The sequence below is a fragment of the Engraulis encrasicolus genome, chromosome 23, assembly GCF_034702125.1.
Source record: "Engraulis encrasicolus isolate BLACKSEA-1 chromosome 23, IST_EnEncr_1.0, whole genome shotgun sequence".
In the NCBI taxonomy this organism is placed as follows: Eukaryota; Metazoa; Chordata; class Actinopteri; order Clupeiformes; family Engraulidae; genus Engraulis; species Engraulis encrasicolus.
In genome coordinates, this window is record NC_085879.1 from 17,175,041 (window position 1) to 17,199,009 (window position 23,969).

The 23,969-nt window shown below is 45.9% G+C and overlaps 1 protein-coding gene across 1 annotated transcript in view; it reads left to right on the forward strand.

Moving 5' to 3' along the window:
* kdrl (kinase insert domain receptor like) overlaps positions 1 to 23,969 on the forward strand; it is a 109,507-nt gene that overhangs the window by 50,576 nt on the left and 34,962 nt on the right. The window contains exons 12-22 of the mRNA XM_063189856.1: positions 5,062 to 5,170; positions 8,914 to 9,195; positions 9,609 to 9,755; positions 10,370 to 10,498; positions 12,408 to 12,514; positions 12,761 to 12,896; positions 14,892 to 14,996; positions 19,425 to 19,538; positions 20,544 to 20,632; positions 21,076 to 21,229; positions 23,478 to 23,575. Coding sequence (XP_063045926.1) covers positions 5,062 to 5,170; positions 8,914 to 9,195; positions 9,609 to 9,755; positions 10,370 to 10,498; positions 12,408 to 12,514; positions 12,761 to 12,896; positions 14,892 to 14,996; positions 19,425 to 19,538; positions 20,544 to 20,632; positions 21,076 to 21,229; positions 23,478 to 23,575 — 1,470 coding nt within the window. The remainder of the gene's footprint in view (positions 1 to 5,061; positions 5,171 to 8,913; positions 9,196 to 9,608; positions 9,756 to 10,369; positions 10,499 to 12,407; positions 12,515 to 12,760; positions 12,897 to 14,891; positions 14,997 to 19,424; positions 19,539 to 20,543; positions 20,633 to 21,075; positions 21,230 to 23,477; positions 23,576 to 23,969) is intronic.

Below are 23,969 nucleotides of genomic sequence, written 5' to 3' on the forward strand. Positions count from 1 at the left end.
ACCAGAGAGAATACAGGAAGAATGTGAACTACTCTACTCTGCTCTACTTAACTCTACCGTATATTCTAATCTATTCTAAAACTTAAAAATTCATGCTTTATATGTTATACCAAATGGTTCCTTTCCATTTAGGCAAAATAGTACAGGGTGCCTCAAATTGAAGTTACCAATGAAGTCACCCCTTGAGTTCATTCATCAGAAGAGAACCAGACGTGAAGTGAGAGCCAATTTAGTGAGCTGATGGAAGTAAGTTTATGACTTGGACAGATTGAATGGATAAAACAGAGGCACAATCAAAGGCTGATGCATGCTGGCAACGTTTTAAAGAGCCTTCTGCTCACTGAGATGGATGAATGCCTTCACCATCAGCAAAGTGTGAACCATTTGCTGAAAACAACCGGCACAATTTTCACGTCAGTGCAGACTGAGAATTCATAAGCCACTACTGCATTGACTTACCTGATGGACTACTAAATCTGTTATAAACACTGCAGTCAAAGACACCCTATAGTCTAATGTTTGTCCAGTCAAAACACCAACATCGAATAACAGTTATAAGTGCACATGTCGTGATATATTAAAGTTCTATTTTCAAGATAGTGAAACAGGTCTAAGAAAACATCATGGCTGTTACCCTTGCTGCGTTGCTTCTTGATTTGAAATTTATGACATCACTCCTCCGTGCCGATGATGTATTGCGAGTCCCAGCGTTCATGTTTGTGTGGCCCTCTCCAGGCACGGCTGATGAAGGTCGTAAATAACACATACATAGACACATACAACAAACGCACATATACTTGTATGAAAACACACTCTCAGACACATATATACATACACAGATGTACTCACACACACATGCAAACACAAACGCACACACAAAATTGCGGGCACGCCTTTTGAAGGCCGTAAAAACTAGCCAGGTAATACACACACACACACATAGACGCATGCAACGCGGGCGCACTCACATACACACACACACGCACGCCCACACACACACACACACACACACACACACACACACGCACGCCCACACACACACACACACACACACACACACACACTTCATTATATCTGCTAAAGGCCTTCAATACACAGCACTGTACCAGGTAGAGTGGGGTTAACACTACAGCACTGCACCGTGTCCGCACATGTGCACACAGGGCATCAACTTGAATCTACAACGTGCATAAATCCAGTGGTCCATCATTTTTATATGCGCCCATGGCCTGAATACGCGGCTGGTTTACGAGGGGTGGGTGGCCATGGGTCATTGATAACAAGGCCCGCTTTGGGAAGAGTGGGGTAAGGTTGGGGGGGTTGTTTGGGGGTTTGGGGTATTTTTGGGGAAAGGATTCGAAGAGGGTAAATTCCTCTTTGTCAGTCCACATAAATCCCTCTGTGCCCTTAGAGCAACAGCCTGGCTGGCAAGCAAGCGAGCAGGCGCAAACACACACACACACACACACACACACACACACACACACACACACACACACACACACACACACACAAACACACGCACACACATCATACCCCACAGGGGCTCAAGTAACGACTGCCCTGGACTGAGGAGAGGTTGTGCGTGCGTGCATGTGTGCGCGTGTGTGTGGAATGGGGTTTGGTTTGGGGCGGGCCAGACAGGTTAGGTCAAAGTGGCTGGAAGGGAGTGCTGGGGGCAGGTGAGAGAGGTCACAGGATGTCTGGTGGGGTCGTTTCCTGGGTTACGGGGGCCTGCGGGGCGAGCGAGATTCTTCAGGGCTCGGATAGCAACGTTCTGGACTCGTGTTGCCACATAGAAAGCACACAAAACCGCACACTGTTTCCATCAGTTGTTTAGCAGAGTCCTCTTGGGTTTCTTTGTGTGGTGAAGTGCTTATCCAAATGTTTATGTGGTACAGATTTGTGTACACACACACATTCGTCACAGACACACACACACACACACACACACACACACACACACACACACACACACACGAGCATGTGCATGCGCATATGCACAGATTTGCTCATGCCAGTACAAGTGCACACGCACAAACGCTTTAACAAAGTCAGAGACACACACACATGTACGCACATGTACGCACGCACACACGCATACAGACACACACACACGCACACACACACACACACACACTCAGGAATGAATGAGCGTGCGTGTGTGTGTGTTTGTGCAGATGCTGGCCCAGTCTGTGTTCCCTGTTTTCCTTCCTGGCTTTCTTTCTGTCTCAGGCATTCTGCTTTTTTATTCTCTCTCTCTCTCTCTCTCTCTCTCTCTCTCTCTCTCTCTCTCTCTCTCTCTCTCTCTCTCTCTCTCTCTCTCTCTCTCTCTCTCTCTCTCTCTCTTGCTCTCTCTTGCTCTCGCTCTCTCTCTCATGCACCCCAACATGCACATGAACACACACATACTATCACAGCACATATACATTCTATGTCTCTGTAAAACATAAACTGAATTAGACACATTTCAGCACCTTGTCGAACTCAGAAAGCTCTGATTCTCACGAAATGAATGTTTTCTCCTACACACACACACACTCACACGCACGCGCACACACACACACACACACACACACACACACACACACACACACACACACACACACACACACACACACACACACACACACACACACACACACACACACACCTCTTTCTCTTTCACATACTGTATGTACACACAGACATATATACGCACACCAACACACACACACACACAAATTCAGACCACTGCATCTAATCCCATCATTTGACAAGATGACACTGGGCCTTACACACAGCCATGTGTAGGGGTTTCAATGTCACCAAGTTTAAGAATAACTTTGCAAACTTTGCAAAGATTTATCCAGGCTGTGTGCAGGGCCGTTTCAAGGTATTTGGGGGCCCTAGGCAAAGAGAGACTTGGGGCCCTTCTCTTCTTTTTTGACTAATGGGGAATAGTATCGGGGTGTTGGCAGTATCATAGCACTTTTGGGTAATTGAATTAAGGGATGTTTCACCTCACTCACAAAGTTGTCATTGCTATCATTTGAAATCAAGTACTTAACTAGTCCTTACCAGGGAGCCCCCTTTTCACATGGGGGCCCTAGGCAATTGCCTAGTTTGCCTGCCTGGTTGTGACAGACCAGGCTGTTTGCTCTTACTGAATGTTGGAGCAGAATTAGTCTTTGTGCATTTCAAGTCAAGTCAAGTCATTTGTGAGAGAGAGTCAGAGACAGAGAATATGAATTGGTGTGTGTGTGTGTGTGTGTGTGTGTGTGTGTGTGTGTGTGTGTGTGTGTGTGTGTGTGTGTGTGTGTGTGTGTGTGTGTGTGTGTGTGTGTGTGTGTGTGTGTGTGTGTGTGTGTGTGTGTGTGTGTGTGTGTGTGTGCATGCATGTGCGCGTGTGTGTGTGTGTGTGCGCATGTGTGTATGTGTGTGGACTGGACGCGCACATGTGTGTTTGCGTAAGTGTTTTGCATTGTCCTGGGCTACTTAAGCCACATCATCAGCATCTGTGTCTAAGAGTTGACCCAGACAAAATGGAAAATGGCCACCAAACGAAAGAGAAAGACGCCGAAAACAGGCCACTTAGTCACAGAAACGGGCCCTTTGTCCCCCATGTCAAGGTACCACAATGGCTTCAGAGACCCCAGGAAGTTTACATTGTGCAAATGGTTTGCCACTCGAGACAATAACGCTGCGTAGCAAGAGCCGTTTTCATTTGGAGCGTTTGATGTGATGTGACGGCGGCGTCTGAACACAGATGTCATTCTGGACACAAAACAGAACAACCCCCCCACATCAGATCAAAACCAATGCAGCTCTTACACTGCACTCTCTATCTATCTTGCTTTCTCTCTCTCTCTCTCTCTCTCTCTCTCTCTCTCTCTCTCTCTCTCTCTCTCTCTCTCTCTCTCTCTCTCTCTCTCTCTCTCTCTCTCTCGCTCCCTGACTCCCTCTTTTCTCTCTCTCTGTCACAAGCACACATGCGCACACACACACAATCACACTCACACCCAACCTCCCACAGCCCTCCCCTCCCCATCCCCACGCGCCTCAGAAAAACCTGGCTCGCTGCCCAAAATGGGACTTATTATTGTGTCTAACTCAACCCATTAAATGGGGTTCCACTCGAATAGTGACAGAATCGAGTGTGGCATTGTAAAAAAACAGCCTGTCAGGAAATGACAGGGCATTGCAGGCACTCTCTGTGGCCTTCCCTTCTGTGCCGACGAGAGGACCCAGGAGGTGCCTATACTGTAGATTTGGGAACTCCAGATGTATCCTTGTATTACTGTAATGCAATGCATCAGCAAGGCAGGCTGTGTGTGTGTGTGTGTGTGTGTGTGTGTGTGTGTGTGTGTGTGTGTGTGTGTGTGTGTGTGTGTGTGTGTGTGTGTGTGTGTGTGTGTGTGTGTGTGTGTGTGTGTGTGTGTGTGTGTGTGTGTGTGTGTGTGTGTGTGTGTGTGTGTTTGTCTGTGAGTGAGTGAGTGGGGGAAGGCGGGCAGTAAGGGTTTGGCTCGACCTTTCGCCCACCTATTCAATACCAGTCAGCTAAGTAGCGCTGATGATGGAGGTGTCATTGAACGTGAAACAATAGTGAATAGTGTGTGTATATTTAACGGCAGTGACTAACAGAAAGCTGAGAACAAGGTTATAGTTATCATTTTCAGGTGGTGTTTTTGCTATAGTGCGCAATGTGTTGTATGCTGGTACCCCTAGTAATGTTTCTGGAGAGTCATGGTCACTCTTTATTACAGTTGTACATATCCAACTCCCCCATTTTATTTGAGGTGTGCAAACACATTTATAGCCAACAAATAGCATTTTGCCGTTACTTTATTTCAAACTTAAATATAATGAACGGCTTAACTAATGCCTAAAATGTCAAGTAAGGTCAACTTAAAACTTAAAACACCCCCATTTTAATTGAGGTGTGCAAACACATTTATAGCAGAAACAAATAGCATTTTGTCTTTACTTATTTTCAAACTTCAATGTAATGAACGGCTCAACTTGTGCCTAAAATGTCAAGTAAGGTCAACTTAAATCTTTTTATTTGCTTGTCTCTTCCAGAGCATGAGCACCCTGCTGATGACGTCCGCTAATGCGTCAGGGATCTACTCCTGTCTGGCCATCAACAAGCTGGGCAATGACACATTGAACAGGACCGTCTACGTGAGCGGTAAGTGGGTCAGACAGAAGAGTCATTTGTGTGTACATTGTAAGGAAATGGCAAAAAGCAAAACAGCTTTCGAAACGTATGGATGCATTTGTGTGTGTGTGTACTTGCGTGCAGTGCGTTCGTGCGTGCGTGCGAGTGTGTGAATATACGCGTGTGTTAGTGTACGTATGTGTGTGTGTGGTGAGTCTGACCAGGGATTTTAGGGAGAAACGCTTGACTGCGTTTTATTTTTACAAGCAGCTATAGTGTACAGTACAGTACAGTACAGTGTTCCTGCTGTACCTGCTCTGCTGCACTGCTTTGCTTTCTATTGACCTACACATATGTAATGAATCACTTCACAAAACGGCAAGAATGCACAGATTGGATCATGCAATAAAAGGACCGAAGGGGGCTGGGTGTGTGTGTGTGTGTGTGTGTGTGTGTGTGTGTGTGTGTGTGTGTGTGTGTGTGTGTGTGTGTGTGTGTGTGTGTGTGTGTGTGTGTGTGTCTGTGTGTGTGTGTGTGTGTGTGTGTGTGTGTGTGTGTGTGTGTGTGTTTGGGGGGGGGTGCATTAATTGAAACCATCTTCCTCGTACTGTACGGCGAGCGTAAGTGTTAGTGACAGGAGGCTGTACGTGTCCAGAGCTGTGCAACCAACCAGAGGTTTAATGGTTCCAATGCATTCGGCACACACATACTCAGAGCTGCCATCCTCTCCTAATGTGTTCGGATCTCATATCATCCATGGATGAAGTGTCTTATGCTAGGCACCTACAGCAACGCCAATATTACTCAAACAACTTTAACCAAAACCACATACCTGATTAACTGTAAATGGCTTTGAGAAACAGCTAAGTACTGTATGTATGTACTGTATGTATGTACTGTAACTGCTTGTTCATGACTCCATGACTAGCCCAATGAGGTGCTGGGCGCTCAGACGACCGCTGTAAATTGCCACGAGGCGTACCAGACTCTGTGCCGATGTCAATTTGAGAGCACCGCACAGCATAAAACTTGGCCTAATGGCCCAAATATATGAACTGTTACAGACATTACTGTAGGGCACCGTAAGGCATTGCTTCACAACCTATTTTGCCTTGCGTACCCCCAAAGTCTTTTCTTCAGGCCATGAGTACTCCCTCACTCTATTTCTGTGATTCCCAAGCAGAGGTACGTGTACCACAAGGGGGTATGCGGGCACACTGCAGGGGGGTACATTGATACTGCTGCAGGGCATACTGTACAGTAGAAGTGATGTAAAACAAAACTAAAACAGAAAGGTGGAGTGAGATGTGTGTACTTCAAAACTATTTGGCGCAGTCTGTCTCTACTGACTTCAATTTAAGAGCACAGCAGAGCCTAAAACTTCATGAATCTTAATCATCCCAATTTCAGGGAGTAAAAGCCGTGCCACATACTGTAATATCCTCTTGCCAATTCAATGACACAACTGATCTTAATTAGCGCATTCCTTCAGCCAGGTTGATGACTTACTTTGTGGAATCACCTGTGTTGGGACCACAGGCATAAGGAATATCTAGCAGGACTTTTAGTTTCAGTTTTAATTTTAGTTTTAGTTCAACTTTCACTTTTTACAGTTTGTTTCGGCACCTGGAGCTTAATGAGCCAGAGTTGTGAGCTGTTACTGACATGAGTGTAATGCGGTGAGCTGCACTGTACGGTTCGGCGTATCAGATCAGAGCAGGCACCAGGTCAGTCATCGTTCACGTTCCCTTCCAATGCAGTGGCCCCTGTCCTGCAGCCACGGTGAATCACTTTTAATGTGCCGCCACTGACCACTTCCAAATGTTCCTCTCTTCCTACAGTTAAAAAAAAACGCAGCCCTGCCATCAAGTCAACCTGCCAGTAGATTTCGCAGTGTTGAGTCAACACTTGCAGAGTCAATTTCACATCCTATAGAGTGTATTTGACCCTAGAGTACTAAAGTAAACTACTAAAGTTACTAAAGTAACTAAAGTTACCTTAGAGTACTCTCTAAGTGCTGAATTAACACTGCCATTTTTTACTGTGCAACCAGCCAGTCAGTCAGGCTGCCAGGCATCCATCCGTTTCGTTTGTTACATAACGAGAGTACATAATATCAGCTGCCATGCCATGGCGTCCTGCAAAAGGCAACTAATATCCTTTGGAATGGGAATGAGGGACTGTGTGTGTGTGTGTGTGTGTGTGTGTGTGTGTGTGTGTGTGTGTGTGTGTGTGTGTGTGTGTGTGTGTGTGTGTGTGTGTGTGTGTGTGTGTGTGTGTGTCTGTGTGTGTGTGTCTGTGTGTCTGTGTGTGTTCAATGGGGAAATGTGGACATGAGGGGGAATGGGGGAGCTTGCTGAAGCCCCGCTGAGCGCTTGGAGGATCTTAGGGAACATACCAGAGTGACAGTGCTTTGTCAAAACGGCTGGGCCCAGGACACGGAGAGCCGGAAGATGATGCGGTCTGTAGTTATTTATAGCCAACATGTGTGTGTGTGGGTGAAATGTGTTTGTGTGGGTGGGTTAAGTAAGTGTGTATGTGTGTGTGTGCGTGTGTGCTTGCATGTGTGTGTGTGCGTGCATGCATGCGTGTGTGTGCGCATGCGTGCCTGTGTGCGTGTGTGTCAGAATGGCTAAGCCAAGGACACGGAGATGATGCGGATAAGTATTTATAGCGAACATGTGTGTGTGCGTGTGTGTGTGTGTGTGTGTGTGTGTGTGTGTGTGCGTGTGTGTGTGTGCGTGCGTGTGTGTGTGTGTGTGTGTGTGTGTGTGTGTGTGTGTTTGTGTGTGTGTGTGCGTGTGTGTGTGTGTGTCTGTGTGTCTGTGTGTCCATCTGTGTGCGTGTGTCAGTAAATTGGGGGGTATCCTGGGGTGAGTGTGCTACACGGCTCCAGAGGTGCACAGATGACCGCGTGTCATTGAAAACGCAGGAATGCGGTCGAATGGAGAGATAGAGGAAAGAGAGAGAGAGAGAAAGAGAGAGAGATCCAAAATTGTAAGAACAGCTGTCTTCCCTTACCAAACAGCGAAACAGTGTACCTCTCCAGCCAAATGTGTATAAACAAGCAGTGCTGCTGCGTTCACTCGCTCGCTTTGCTCTCCGCTCTTCTCGTGGTTCCCCCCTGAGGCCTAGCTCCTATTGCATTGTAACCCAGCGCAGGTCAGCCAGCCATTCATCGGGTCCCTCCATCCACCCGGCAACGTGCTTCCAATTAGCAGTGATGAAACAGGAAATGGGTGCAAATTCTGACATTCCGTGGCACAGAGACATTCCGACGCACAGTGATGCAGCGGGTTTCTGCATACATCTGTCGTCGGCATCTGCGCTATCCGCCTGCCTGTGTCTGATATCCGATACCTCATTGCAGATGCAGTGAAGACAAGGAAATGCATTTCAGACGCAGAGCCTGTTCAATGCAACCTTGTTCAATGTGTGTCACAAAAAGTAAAAGAAAACAAGCTGAAGAAAACAGCAGAGGAAAAAAGAAAAAAAAATACATAATTGGGGTATAAAACAGGGATAAAGCAGGGATAATCCATAGAAGGAGAGAGCCAACGCTCTCCTTTCATCATAGTGGACAATGTCAGGGCTGACATTCAGAAAGTAATTCACAAATACACTGAGTTCACAGAGTTTTGATTAGCACTGATGCTAATCTCTCTCTCTCTCTCTCTCTCTCTCTCTCTCTCTCTCGCTCTCTCTCCCTCCCTCCCTCCCTTCTCCCCTCTCTCCATCTCCCTTCTCCTCTCTTTTCTCTCTCTCGTCCTCAGATGGCCTGGAGCCGTTTGAAGTGTCTCCCGTCGTGGCCATCGAAGGGTCCGATGCCACGCTCACCTGCCGCACCACACGCTACCTCTTCAGCAACGTGACCTGGTGCGACTCTCAGAACCGCACGGTCTCGGGAGCGGTGGAGCTGGTGGGCCAGTACTCCACCTCGGTGGCCATCACGCTGCGCAACGTGTCCAGGAACCACACGGAGGACTACCGCTGCAGAGCCTACAGCATCCTCGCCAAGACACTGGTCCAGAAATCTGCAGACCTCATTATTAAGGGTGGGTCTGTGTGTGTGTGCGTGTGTGTGTATATGTGTGTGCATGCGTGTCTGCGTGTGTGCGTGCGTCCGTGCATTTGTGTGTTTGTGTGTATGTCTTCCACTTTGATTCCTGTCTGCTCTATCTAATAAAGGCACATTAAGACCATGGAAATAAATATATTTTTAAAAGTTCTGCATTTCTAGCCTACTTAACTCTATCCATCTGTGAATCAAACTAAATCCAACTACTGAATCCAACCGTGAGGAATGTCCTGACCCTGTAGATAATGTATAAATGTGTGTAAGATCTTCTCTTCTAACTTGGTAGTTTGGATACGACATTGAGATCCTGACTCTGTATAGATCCGTGCAAATGTTTGTGAAGTATCTTACTCTTATTCTGTGCTAACTTGGCCATTTGGAACTCTGCAGTGAGGGAGGTCCCGACACTGAGCCAGAACCTGACCAATCAGGACGTGAACAGCAGCAGCACCCTGACGCTCACCTGTCTGGCGTCAGGAGTGCCAAGCCCCAACATCACCTGGTACAAGAACCACGTACCTGTCGTGGAGGGACCAGGTGCGTAGCTGATAACTGTATACACAATATACATAAAATATACACAATACAATATACACAATATACCAATAACTGTATGTGGAGGAATGTGTGTGAGTGTGCATGTCTGTGTGTGTATGTGGGTGTATGTCTGTGTTTGTGTGTGTGTGTGTGTGTGCATGTTAGTTACGTATGCATAACTGTCTATGGAGGTGTGTGTGCGTATGCATCCGTGTGTGTCTGCATGTGTGCAGTTATGTGCCAGCAACAACTTTTCATCACAGTTCTACACTCTGCGTATCTCTCTAGCTTGTAATGTGTTTAATGTCTGGTAAGTGTGATGTGATATATTGTAAGTGTGCAAAAGCTGTTTGATAAGCTAAGCGCTATGTGATGCATTGTAATTTAAGTGTACTCTAACATGTCTGATGTCCTCCTCCCACTGTGTTGATGTCTGTAATGGGATTTATTGCAATGTACGTAAGTGCGCTATAATGTGTCTGATATCTGCTGAACTTCTCGTAATGTGATGCTATGTAATATAAGTGTACTCCAACATGTCTGATGTCTGTGAAGTGTGATGTGATGCAGTAATAATTTATCGAATAGTAAAAGTATAATACTCCTCGTCCCAGGCATCACTCTGAAGGAGGAGGGTTTCCTGATCATCCAGAGGGTGAAGAAGGAGGACGAGGGCATGTACGAGTGCAGAGCCAGCAACGACAAGGGAGCCGTGGCCTCCACAGCCATGGTCCGCGTCCTTGGTGAGACACTAGTTACCCTTACTACTGAGACAGGGAAGAAGACTTAGGAGGTTTATACCTGTGGGAGGAGCTACAGAATGTCAAAGTGAACCTGAGGAAGCACAAGCGAAACACATTCACTGAAATCAGCAAAGACCAAGTTCACCAGTGTGCAGTGATTCATCTCCTTTTCTCTTAGGTTTTTATCAGCTTACAATAGTAGGAAGAGAGTAAAATATAAGTTACTAATTGCAAAGACAGGCAAAAGGTGCAAAAAGTTTTAACAGCAATGAGATTATATGTTCCTCATTACTTAGACTAAATTCAATTCAGAGTATTTCACAAGAAGATACAGCTACAGTTACACAATGCAAGTGTGCAAGTTTTTTTACGAATTGAAAAGGCATCATCAACTTGCATACAGAAACCGAACCTTCGACAAAAAATGTCAAAGAACAATTTTTTAACTGTATTTGTTTGCTGTGTTAGCTATGATGTTGTATCTTCAGGGCAGCATTTTATGCATTTAGTTTGTTAGAATAGACTTGATGCCTTGCTGCCTCAAAGCTACATAGTTATTATAGATATCGCTTTTTTGGAATTAACAAAAAAAATTGAATCTATGTGAATGACTATGTATGTACGTGACTAAGCATAGCAAGATCGTTAAGAATGCAAGAGAGAAAAAAAAATCAAAGCCCCCCCTTTTTTAAACTGTTTATAATTCCTAAATGCCTTACAAATAGGCTTGGCAAGTCGCCTTAACCCCCCACTCCCCCCCAAAAAAACTATAGCTATCCCCCAAGAGACAGAACTCAAGACTGCCAGGAATGCTGAATGTGAATTCCTGAGCGCGTTTTATGATACGGGTTCTCGCTGGGGTCTTCTCTCCAGAGAGATGACCCCAAAGGAGTTTGCTAATGAGCGAGGAGCAGCTTTGGGGGGAAAGGGTCTGCCCATTAAAGGAGTTTAGGGACCTGAAACATGAAACAGTGTCAGGGTTTCTTCAAAAAAGGGCCCAAAAGGGGTCAAACAATTTCTCTCTCGAATGACGCTGGTACGTGTGGAAAGCCAGATTTCTCCCCTCTCTGCAGATCTCGCCACTTTCTGCAATATTCTAACCTTTTCCCAACATCAAATTTTATTAAGAAATAAAAATTCTCTATGGTATTCAGGTTTATATCTTTGAAAGTGTTCAAATCGAAAGTGTTCCTTGCAGCATCGGCTGTTTGACAATCCGGCAAATGCTTCCTGCATGGGACAGCAGAGCTCCAGGCAGCGTTACAAATGAGCAATTGTGCGGCATGCAAAGGCCAAATAAACAAAGAATAAACAACACAATGTGCTTCCCTCAGCGGAGAGTACACAATATGTCACAGAGTGTGAGATATGGACATGGGAAAACATGGCGTGACATATCTGACACCAAAAAATGTCAACAAACTGGCCTCAAGGCATCGCACCAGCGCACAGACTTGCATGCCGTTGTTCCGAAACCCGTCTGGTCTGTGTACGCGATAAAAGGCTATATGTTTACTTATTTTTAACTCGGATTTCATGGATTTGGATGATTTCACAATGTTCTGGATATTTCCAGGAATGGAAAAGAGGAAGTTGCTCTGTTTGCAACACTGCCAGAATGCCTGACGGTGATTACCCGGCATTTCTTCTTCTCCTTCTTCTTCTTCTTCCTCCCCCTCTTCTTTTTCTCCTTCTTCTTCTTCTTCTTCTTCTTCTTCTTCTTCTTTTTCTTCTTCTTCTTCCTCCCACTCTTCTTTTTCTCCTTCTTCTATTGGAAAAGATGAAGGCGGTGATTGCGGTAATGGTGCTGGTGTTGGTTTTTATTTAATTTCTTGCAAAGTTCCATAACCAGGAGTGACATTAACATGACTTGAATTCATTTTTTGTTTGGTTTGCTTTTATTGTGAAGGTGATGACGGCAAAGCAAACATTGAGGTGATCGTGTTGGTGTGTACGGGTGCAGCAGCCACTTTCCTTTGGATCATGCTCATTCTCTTCATCCGCAAGCTCCGCAAGGTTTGATCTAACACTTCCTAAATGTTATAATTTTGGGATATATTCCTTATCATTACTATGGCATTTAGCATAGCCTGTGTATTTCTGATACCATCCCCCAAATGAACAAATTACACAAAAACATCAGTTGCGCATTTTTATATGTAATTTCAAATGTTGAAAAGGTTGTGCCTGTTTCATATACTGTTCCTTAACCATTTTCATGTTTTTTTTAAACATTTTTTATTTATTGTTTGTCCTCTCCAGCCCAGCTCTGCTGACATCAAAGCTGGCTACTTGTCCATCATCATGGACCCTGACCAGATGCCATTGGACGAGCAGTGCGACCGCCTGCCTTATGACAGCAACAAGTGGGAGTTCCCCAGAGATCGCCTCAGACTGGGTGAGTGCTCTTCTTCAGCTGCGCCACTGACCATGACTGGGCCCGAGTGCATCTGAAAAGCGCCCCCACACTCTCCCATTACACACTGTGTTATACCCAATACCCTCTCTATCCTCAGACTGGGTGAGTCACTGTCCTTCTCTAGTATAGTCCTGGACACCTCTGACAGTCTTTGTCGGGTCCGTGGCAAGATCATCTTAAATGCCCCTGTGATGTGATTGAAAGACTGTGATTAGGGTTGTGTATGGGTGCACTCTAAATGTCATGCCAAAAAGCCTGGCTCTTTGGTTTATCAGTCAAGAGCCCCTTTTTTGATTCCCCTGTAGCATTCGAGACCCAGCAGGTCACCTCTACTGTCCTTTGCTACAGCCCCCCATACAATGTAATGGGGGCACAGCAGCAGACCCATGTGTTACCCCTGTCTCCATCCATCCACCCCCGGCAGGATGCCTGCCTGTGGTCTTTGGTTATGATTTAGAACTTAACAATTTATGGCGTATTGATGGCCACTGTTACACTGTATTCCAACTGGCTTACAACTTTGACTACCATGAATGGTATGCATCCTCATAGACATCTGCTGTATAGGAACTACAGCAACGTTTCAGGGAAAGCTACAGTATGGATTGGGTTAAGTATTGGGCATAAACATTCGTATGACATGATTTATGGAAGAGGTTGTCATATGCACTTACATGCATCCATACAGTACACTGTGCAAGGGACTGATAAAATAAAGCGTTGCAGCCTTGCAATCTTGATGTATGCCCCACTAGACAAAACCCTAAAGTGCACACTTCATATGAAGTGCTTTATGACCAGTGCGCTGTAACGAGAACTTGATGTATTTCGGTACTTTGCATTCTTAGCTGCTGGTCTGCTGTTGCTCCTGCTTGTTGCTCCTCTGTGGCCTACTGCGGTTGATAGAGATAGAGAGAGAAAGGAGAGAGAGAGTGGGAAAGAGTGTCCTCCTTCTCTCCATCCCTCTGTCTTCCTCTCTGTACTGTACCTCCATCTCTCTCCTCTCTCTGTCTCTTGCTCTAGGTCCTCTCTCTCTCTCTCTCTCTCTCTCTTTCTCTCTTTCTCTCTCTCTCTCTCTGCCGAGAGGGAATGAGGGGATGAAGGGCGTGCGGTCGGACAGTTGCTCGGTGGTGGACGGGGGCCTTTCTGCTTTGGGTTAGAGTGCCATTACTTATCCGAGAGCGGGCCGCTGTCATTGGGCCTTAACTGCCCCATAAATACCCTGCGGAGGGCCAGCCGAGTGGTCAGAGCCCCCCACCCTCACCCTCACTTCTCTATATCTCGCTATCTGTATTTTTCTCCCTCTTTTTCTCTCTCTCTCCCTCTGTCTTTCACTCTCTGTCCATCTGCATCTATCTCACTCTTCATCTAGTTCTTTCACACTGCCCTGCTCTCTCTCTCTCTCTCTATTTCTCTCTCTCTCTCTCTCTCTCTCTCTCTCTCTCTCTCTCTCTCTCTCTCTCTCTCTCTCTCTCCATATTCCCCCCTCTCTGCATCGTTCTCTCTATCTCCATCTATCTTTCCCTCTTTCCCACTCCACCCCCCCTCCACAGGTTGTTCTAATTACAGGCCCATCTCACCTTTGACAGGGGCTACGGCTTGATGTACGACTCCCCTGATAACCCAGACAGGCCCTGTGTATGTTTGTGCACAAGTGTGTCCGTGTTTGTGTGTGTGTGTGTGTGTGTGTGTGTGTGTGTGTGTGGGTGGGTGTGGGTGTGGGTGTGCGCATGAGCGTGCCTGCCTGCTTGAGTGTGTGTGTGCCTGCTTGCCTGCTTGCATGCATTAGTGTGTGCATGCGCATGTGTGTGTGTGTGTGTGTGTGTGTGTGTGTGTGTGTGTGTGTGTGTGTGTGTGTGTGTGTGTGTGTGTGTGTGTGTGTACGTGTGTGCATGTGAGTGTGCGCGTGTGTGTAGTGCCCTCCACTCACTCACCCGCCCTGCACCCTCTTGTTTGTCCCGTTTCGTCCCGCAGGTAAAACTCTGGGCCACGGCGCGTTCGGGAAGGTGGTGGAGGCCTCTGCCTTTGGGATTGATAAGCTGTCAACGTGCAAGACGGTAGCCGTGAAAATGCTGAAAGGTAGGAATGTGTCTGTGTGAACGACTTAGCAGCTTCTGGTATCCCTTAACATCGGGCCATTTGACTTGAGAGAGCACCTTTTGACGACAGGTTAAACATCTTAGAGGTCCAAAAATAGGACCTAGATGCTTCCAGCTTAACGGTTTTGACAATCTGTTTCTTATGGTGTGACTTATCACTCGGGTTGTGAGTATGTTCTGACTTTCACGCCTGTGTACCTGACTGTTTGGTGTAGCTAATGATCAGATTCCGCATATGGTACTCAAGAAAACCGGATGGGCCACACTTCTCCCTCTGAACTGTGACTTTTTTGTCTGCTTTCTTGAAAAATGACGTCATGGTACAACAAATATTAATGTTTTATCCCTTTTTCCCTGATCATCAATGACTGCAGCACAGCAGATGGTTTGAAAATTCCTTTCCAGTTTGATCTGTCCCTCCCCTCCCTCTCCATGTCCCTGTATGATTTACGGGCGTCGTGTCATGTTATTACAATCCACATTCCCAAATATCACTGTCCCATCAGAGACTCATCACTAGCACAGCATTTCACCCAAAATGGAGACAAGTAAAAAAAAAAATGTCTCGTCTGGAATTAAAAACATAACTTGCCTGGCCTCTCATGCCATTCAGCTCAGTGAATCAGGCACACATTCCACTGCTATGTCTCCTGGGAGAGTACTGACATTAAAAAGGGGGAATAAAAATAATTATAAGGCTCGCATCTTTCCATGATGAGGGTTATGGGGGCTAAAGTTAAAATATTAACATGCACATAAAAATAATAATTTAAACAAATAAGGCTAGCATTTCCCAGTGAGTGGAGGCTAAACTCACATTAACATACCCAAAGCATAAAAAAATAATAGGCTAGCATTTTTTTCGGGGGGGAATGTGAGGTCTAAAATCATATTAACATACCCAAAGGTCAGAATAACTTTCGCTGTTCCCACTGTTAAAGCGGTGACAAGTGGAGAGTGATGGCCTGCCCTTGCCTTGCCTTGCCCTTGCCCAGACTCAGGGCTGCCCACAACCTTAACAGGGCCCAGGACAAAATCATATGAAAGACCCCCTCCCTCAATACATACGATGTAATGGAGACACAATTCTGGGTACCCCTCTCTCCCTGGGCCCGGGACAAATCACCCATTTGCCCCCTCCTTGTCGGCGGGCCTGCCCAGACTAGACTGATGGGACGGCTGCTGAGATGGTGGTGGGCAAGAGGCTAACGACGGCAGTGGTGATGATGATGATGATAAATCATCCAAGTGCTTGGTTCACTTGAACACACACGCACACACACACACACACACACACACACACACACACACACACACACACACACACACACACACACACATGCACGCACACACAGGCACGCACACAGGGGCGTTAATCTTCCTGGCGCATCCATCATTGAGCAACAGGCCTTGGCCGGATGCCTCTGCATGGACCTCAGGTCAACGAGTAATAAAAGGCAGCACACTTTTTTTCTTCTTCTTTTTTTCTTCTTTTTTTTGTTTTGCAGACGGGTTTGTTCTTTGCTTTGCTGTGCCGTGCTGCTGTGTTATGAAATGGGCATTGCTTTTCTAGTCTAGAACATGCTGAGACCACTCATGATTAGCTGTCTGACTCGGTGTGTGCCTGTGTGTGTGCGTGTGTGCGTGTGTGTGTGTGTGTGTGTGTGTGTGTGTGTGTGTGTGTGTGTGTGTGTGTGTGTGTGTGTGTGTGTGTGTGTGTGTGTGTGTGTGTGCTGAGCCTGTTCTCGATGAGCTGTCTGATGAGCTTGATGAGCTGTGTGTGTGTGTGTGTGTGTGTGTGTGTGTGTGTGTGTGTGTGTGTGTGTGTGTGTGTGTGTGTGTGTGTGTGTGTGTGTGTGTGTGTGTGTGTGTGTTGAACCCGCTCAATCCTTCCGTTCTGGCATGGAAGGGAGGGGATTAAAACCACCAGCGGTGTGTGCTTGTCTGTGTGTGTGTGTGTGTGTGTGTGTGTGTGTGTGTGTGTGTGTGTGTGTGTGTGAGTGTGTGTGTGTGTGTGTGTGTGTGTGTGTGTGTGTGTGTGTGTGTGTGTGTGTGTGTGTGTGTGTGTGTGTGCGTGCGTGTGTGTGAGTGTGTGAGTGCGTGCACGTGTGTGTATTTTGTGTCTTTTGTGTGTGCATGTTAATGTGTGTGTGTGTGTGCACATTTGTGCGTGATTGTGTGCATGTGTGACTGGAACCGTAAGTGTGTGTGCCGGAATGGGGTGAGGGTTACAGAAAATCCAATACCGCAGCAGTTTTCTTGGATGGCGAGCCCAGTCTGTCGCAGACAATAACACCGCAGCCCGCAGCCCCCAGTCACCTCACATTAAACCCAGAGCCATCTCCCTACAGGGATGCTGGAGGTCACATTAATTAACCCAATGTTACAGTTTAGTTAACCGAATGTTACAGTGTAATTAACCACAACATTACAGTTTGTGAACTGTTTTCTTTCTCAAGGCTTGAATGTCGGTAAAGGTTTGTACCTGGCAGAAAGTTCCGGATAGTTAGTGTCTGCAGCATCCATCAGAGGTCTCGTGTGGTGTTGCTGTGTGGCATCGTCTGTGATGCGTTATGTGCAAATATTACTGTAAATTCACAAGGAACATTGGTACTGTGGAAGTTGTTTTTTCCCTTGAAAACCCACTTCCCTCGAGCTAAAGCTTGGCATTGGACGAAACTCTTTTTGTGGTTATTTTTACGATAGACAAACTTAATGTTGAAACGGGGCACTGACAGGGCACACGCAGTAAATGAACTGAATATTACGGTAAAGACTCAAGGAACAGTGGGAACAGTGGAAGTTGTTTTTCGCTCAAAAAAACGTCCCTCGAGCTAAGCTACACATCGGATGAGCCTCTTTATGTTGCTTTTGTTGTCATTTTTTACGACAGACAAACTTGATGTTGTAACCGGGTACTGACAAGTCACATTAATGAGCCGAATATTATTGTAAAGACAAGGAACAGTGGGAACTGTGGAAGCTGTTTTTCCCTCAAAAAAATATTTCCCCTCAAGCTAGCCTAGGCATCGGACGAGCCTCTTTTTTTGTTGCTGTTGTTGTTATTTTTACGACAGACAAACTCCCTGTTGAAACAGGCCACTGACATATCATCATCTTTATGGTGTAAAGGAGCAGCGCGCCCGAGGTGCTAGGGGGAGAAAAAAAAAACAGGAAAAAAAACAAGAAAATAACCGCGAAGTGGCTCGTAACGAAGCCCACCACAGCAGGAGTTCTGGAGATGCTGCTTTTGTTGAAAGTTCCCTGCCTCTTCTGATGTACAGAACAGTTCCTAGAACTGCATTCTCCCCTTCTTGGCCACGACGGCAGCGAATGTATTCCATATGTGGATTTGCAATATATTTACTGCTTAATGTCTCCCCTGCCAGGTCTTGCCGAGCCCGGCGATCCCTTCTTTCCCTTCTTCATATGTGTAGTACGTATTTGTTGAAATGTGATTAAGGGTGTTTAAAGTTCATAAACACACGTCTTGTTTTGGTGCGTTATGTGCCGTCTCGCTATATAGACACCATTGTTATTGAAGAAAATATTTACTGTTCAGCACAAAATTTGTGTGTCATCCCCCTGGTGTAATCCCATCCCAGGCAAGCTGTGTATCAAACGTGTATATCGTGTGTGTGTGTGTGTGTGTGTGTGTGTGTGTGTGTGTGTGTGTGTGTGTGTGTGTGTGTGTGTGTGTGTGTGTGTGCATGTGCATGTGTGTGTGTGTGTGAGAGATCCACTTGTGTGGGGGGTTACAGGAAGCGTACCAGGCGAAGTTGTTTTATTAGTCTGTACAAGTAAAGGGCAATAAGGCTGGCTGTCCTCTTGATTGCAATCACTTGGATTTACTTTCATAGTAATCAATCATTTGCAAGTCATCGCAGTCGGATTCCAGTGTCAGCAGTGGACACCCTGTGTGTGTGTGTGTGTGTGTGTGTGTGTGTGTGTGTGTGTGTGTGTGTGTGTGTGTGTGTGTGTGTGTGTGTACGCATGCGCACTTCTGTGTATGTGTATGTGAATCTGTGTACATCTGTGTGTCTGTGTGTTTAATAGTGTCTAAGCCCTGAGGTAATAGTTTAATGCAGTGTATATGTACTGTATATGTGAAGCCTTGAGAGGGTAGCTAGGTTTCAGAGCCAAAGAATACACGATTGTTATGTGTCTGAGGGGTGTTATGAAATCACCCAAGTGTGGATTAAGGCAGATACAGAATCATGTTCCCACATCATCACTAATACCCATGAATGTGTGTGTGTGCGTGTGCGTGTGTGTGTGTGCGCGTGCGTGCGTGCGTGTGTGTGTGTGTGTGTGTGTGTGTGTGTGTGTGTGTGTGTGTGTGTGTGTGTGTGTGCGTGTGTGTGTGTGTGTGTGCGTGCGTGTGTGTGTGTGCGTGTCTGTTAAACAGGGGGAGCCACTAATAACGAGTGGAGAGCGCTGATGTCAGAGCTGAAGATCCTCATCCACATCGGCCACCACCTGAACGTGGTCAACCTCCTGGGGGCCTGCACCAAGCCTGGAGGTGAGTTGCAGGGCTTGAGGACACATCTCTTCATATTCACTAAAATATACATACAACTCAATCAATCAATCAATCAAACTGTATTAACACTTACTGTGTACAGCACTTAGTCATAATTCAACATATTATTTAAAAGAATGTAAATATAAAAGACTGTAGCTGTAAAAAAGACTGTAGAACTTCAGTATTTTAAAAATAGACTACCTACTACATAGAGGTAGAAATATAGTACAGTAGACATACTTTATAAATCCCAAAGGAAATGAAATAACCGTCACTGCCTGACAAAGGTCAGGTGATGTACTGATGGTCTTTTGTTGGAGTGTTTCTGTGATTAGGGTGATGCACATGAAAGCAGTACTTCATGTCATGTCCATGACATGATTTTACGTCTCGTGTCTTAAGCTTGTGAGTTAGAAAGCTTTGTTTTAAGCCAAGGCTGCATTGTAAATGAAATACCATGGGGTCCATTGTAAATCTCTGTTATACATGTGATCCTGGCTGTAGATTATAGACTATTCATAATTCTGTAGGTTGACAGGGTTAATACTTTGATCTGTAATACCTTTGAAGGGAATAGTCAAATCATAAATCATATTGTATGTAATCGCTTAAACTGTATATCACTTAAAGCAATGCCAAAGTGAAGCTGTTTATCTCTACCTTACTCTCCTTCTCTGCCATCCAGGGCTTTGTTTTATTATTTCTGAGAAACGTGCGTGTTGTAGACTGCACAATGCTACAACAGTGGGTAATAAAGTCAAATGGGCTCTCAATCTCTGATAAAAGTTCAAAACTGTTGAGACAAATACAGCAGCTTACAGTACATTGCATGTGGATACAGTTTTTATAACAGTGAAATATGTGGCTTCATAAATAGTTAATCTTTAAGTAATATAGCATATATATACATAAATATCATAGAGAATGTACAGAAAACTAGTTTTGCCCAAGTAATGTGGTCGTCACTTAATTACTGTTCTTGTTATTGTTTCCCCTCATCAGGTCCCCTTATGATTATTGTGGAGTACTGCAAGTATGGCAACCTGTCCAACTACCTGAGGAGCAAGAGGGCCGACTTTGTGGTGTACAAGGTAAAGTGGCGAAGCTCAGTTGTGGTTGTGACTTTATTTATGTGGGTGAGTTCCTCGGGTGTGTGTAAAATGACAGTGTCTGTCATGTGTGTTAGTTGGATGGATTTACTGTAGGAGTTCGTATGTGTGTCTGAGTTACTGTGTGAACAGTAATCTGTCACCTATTGTGTGTATCTGTATAAAGCCCAGGATGATTAGGCATTTGTACGTATGTGTGTCTGTGTCCCCTGCGTCTGTATCTCTGTGTATTTACTGTATGAGTCCATCCGTTTGTGTACTGATCTGTCACGTGTGTGTGTGTGTGTGTGTGTGTGTGTGTGTGTGTGTGTGTGTGTGTGTGTGTGTGTGTGTGTGTGTGTGTGTGTGTGTGTGTGTGTGTGTGTGTGTGTGTGTGTTCGGTGTGTGTGTGTGTGTGTGTGTGTGTCTTGGTCTCCTCTCCGCAGAGCCAGGATGGCAAGGCACTGCACTCTGGCACTGGCTGTGACCTGAGTGAGCTGATCAAGAGGCGTCTGGAGAGCGTGGCCAGTACCGGCAGCTCGGCCTCCTCAGGATTCATAGAGGACAAGAGCTACTGCGACTCTGAAGAGGAGGAAGAAGGTTGGTATATACCATAGTGTGTGTGCGTGTGCGTGTGCGTGTGCGTGTGCGTGTGCGTGTGTGTGTGTGTGTGTGTGTGCATGTGTGTGTGTGTGTGTATGTCAGAGAGAGAGAGAATGTGTGTGTGTGTCTGTGTGTCTGTGTGTGTACTCGTGTGTGTGTGTGTCTGTGTCTGTGTCTGTGTGTGTGTGTGTGTGTGTGTGTGTGTGTGTGTGTGTGTGTGTGTGTGAGTGTGAGAGAGTGCGTGCCTGTGTGTGTGTGTGTGTGTGTGTGTGTGTGTGTGTGTGTGTGTGTGTGTGTGTGTGTGTGTGTGTGCGTGCATGCATGCATCCCTGTGTGCGGGTGAATTCATGGAAAACAATGTCTACTGCAATTCTCTCTAATGCGGTTAAGCACTCTCACTCTTTCTGTACAGGCCTATGGGTCAGTTCATCTCCTCTCCCGACTCCCTTTTCTTCTCTTCCTTCCACCTCTCTCCAGCTGTCTCTCTGCCTCTGTCTCTCCCTGGCGGAAGGTAGTGGCCCAATTGTCTTCCTGTCCCCTCCAATGAACTGCCCTTCCTCTCTTCTGTTCATCCCCCACTTCCTGCTCCATCTTTCTCTCTTCCTCTCTCTTCCTCTCTCTCTCTCTCTCTCTCTCTCTCTCTCTCTCTCTCTCTCTCTCTCTCTCTCTCTGGCACACCTCCACCCTGCTGCTCTGCCCTGTTCTGCCCTTCTTGCTCCCTGAGAGTGTGTTTTTGTCCTCTACCCCTTTCTGTATGTGATGAAGAGCTTCCTCTTCCGATTCATAAGATTCATAAATACAACTCGTATGATGCCCACTTCACTGTATGACCTGTAACACACACACACACACACACACACACACACACACACACACACACACACACACACACACACACACACACACACACACACACACACACTTGAGATGCCGGATTGTCTTTGTGACCCGTGACTGAGTTATCTTGCTTCAACTCCCTGCACGCTAACACACACACGCATACACATAGGCACACATGCAATCAGACACACAGACAGACACACACACACACGGACACACAGACACAGGCGCACACATTTCCTGCACTTCCCTTATCGCTGATTGGTGTGTCGTGGTTCCATCCTATCCTCCCGTCACGACTGGCTACAGTTTGTGTCTGTGCATGTGTGTGTGTGTGTGTGTGTGCGTGCGTGCGTGCGTGTGTGTATGCGTGTGCCGTATATTATTCCTGCTCTGATAAACTGTTTACTCAGGTGGAGCCCACCACCAGGAGTCAAACCTACACACACACACACACACACACACACACACACACACACCCTTCCATACACCCACACACCCACCTTCCTCCAACTGAGCATCATTAAATTAACAAGCCGCACGTGTCAGACAAAGAGTCAAAACAGGAGGCAGCGGGGGGTGGGTTTGGGGGCGGGATGGCCCCTCTGTTCTTTAGCGGATGTTTTTAAGACAGTAACAGTAGGTGGATTATCATTGTTGGCGGATGGGAAGGAGGGGCTCGTTTGGGGAAGGGGTTTACCGTTCTATATATCATGTACGTGACATAAACCATGAAGCGGGATCATTGTCAGTGTCACTGTTGGCGTAAAGGAAATGGGGAAGGGGAGATACCATCATACAGTAAATATAATTATGATATGTCATAAAGCACGCAGAAATATCATTGTTAGTAGAAGTAGGTGCTCTGAATAAATTTTGCAGTGTTAACACTTAAATGTATCATTTTTGTAGTTGGGCACACTGTATTGCAAAATGTGGTGTGCGTGCGTGCGTGCGTGAGTGCGTGCGTGCATGTGTGTGTGTGTGTGTGTGTGTGAAGGGGCTTACCATTATAACATGTACGTGTCATAAAGCGCAGAGAGAGATCACTGTCATTTAAATAGTTGATGGTAGGGTTGGGGTGGATTACCATTGTATACATACTGTATGTACATCATTACTGTATAGCACATATTATTATATTATTAATTATAATATATCGCGTACATGTCATGAAGTAGGATGAGAGATTTGTGTTGTGTTGCCTCATTCTAAATCCTGCTGTGATTTTCTGCTGACGCTCTTTACACCGCAATATGGGTTGAATTATGGACAGTACACTTCCCACTGGTTTAATCGTCATAACAAACCCCCCCTTCTCTCTCCCTCCCCCTCTCCACACACCCAATCTCCACTCCATCCATCCTCCCCCAATCCACTCCTCTCCTCTCCTCTTGTTTTGCAGAATCCGAGGACCTGTACAAGAGGGTTCTGACAATGGAGGACTTGATTTGCTACAGTTTCCAAGTGGCGAAAGGCATGGAGTTCTTGGCATCGCGTAAAGTAAGTGAGGGTCACCTCCTCTGGTTTCACACTGCCAGGCATTGTCTCAGACACATTCAGGTCATTGACGTGTATGCTGTACGTAGCATGACTCCAAAAAGTCCATCAGTTTTCACTCAGGGCTCCTCAGAGGAACGGGTAGATTTTCTGTTGCCCTTTTTATGTCTTCTTTTTATGACTTTGAACAGAAACACCAGAGTCTTTGTCACTCCCGCGCTTGCAGTGTTCATTTTCACATCAGCACAAAGGCACTAAACCTTCATGTGACCATAGAAATTGAGAAAAGTTTCTTATAAAGTTCATGCTCACCCAAACATTTGTAGGAAGCAGTGAGAGTATTAGTTACAAATACAAAGGAGGTTTTATGAAATCAATTTGTCTGAAGTTTCTGCCT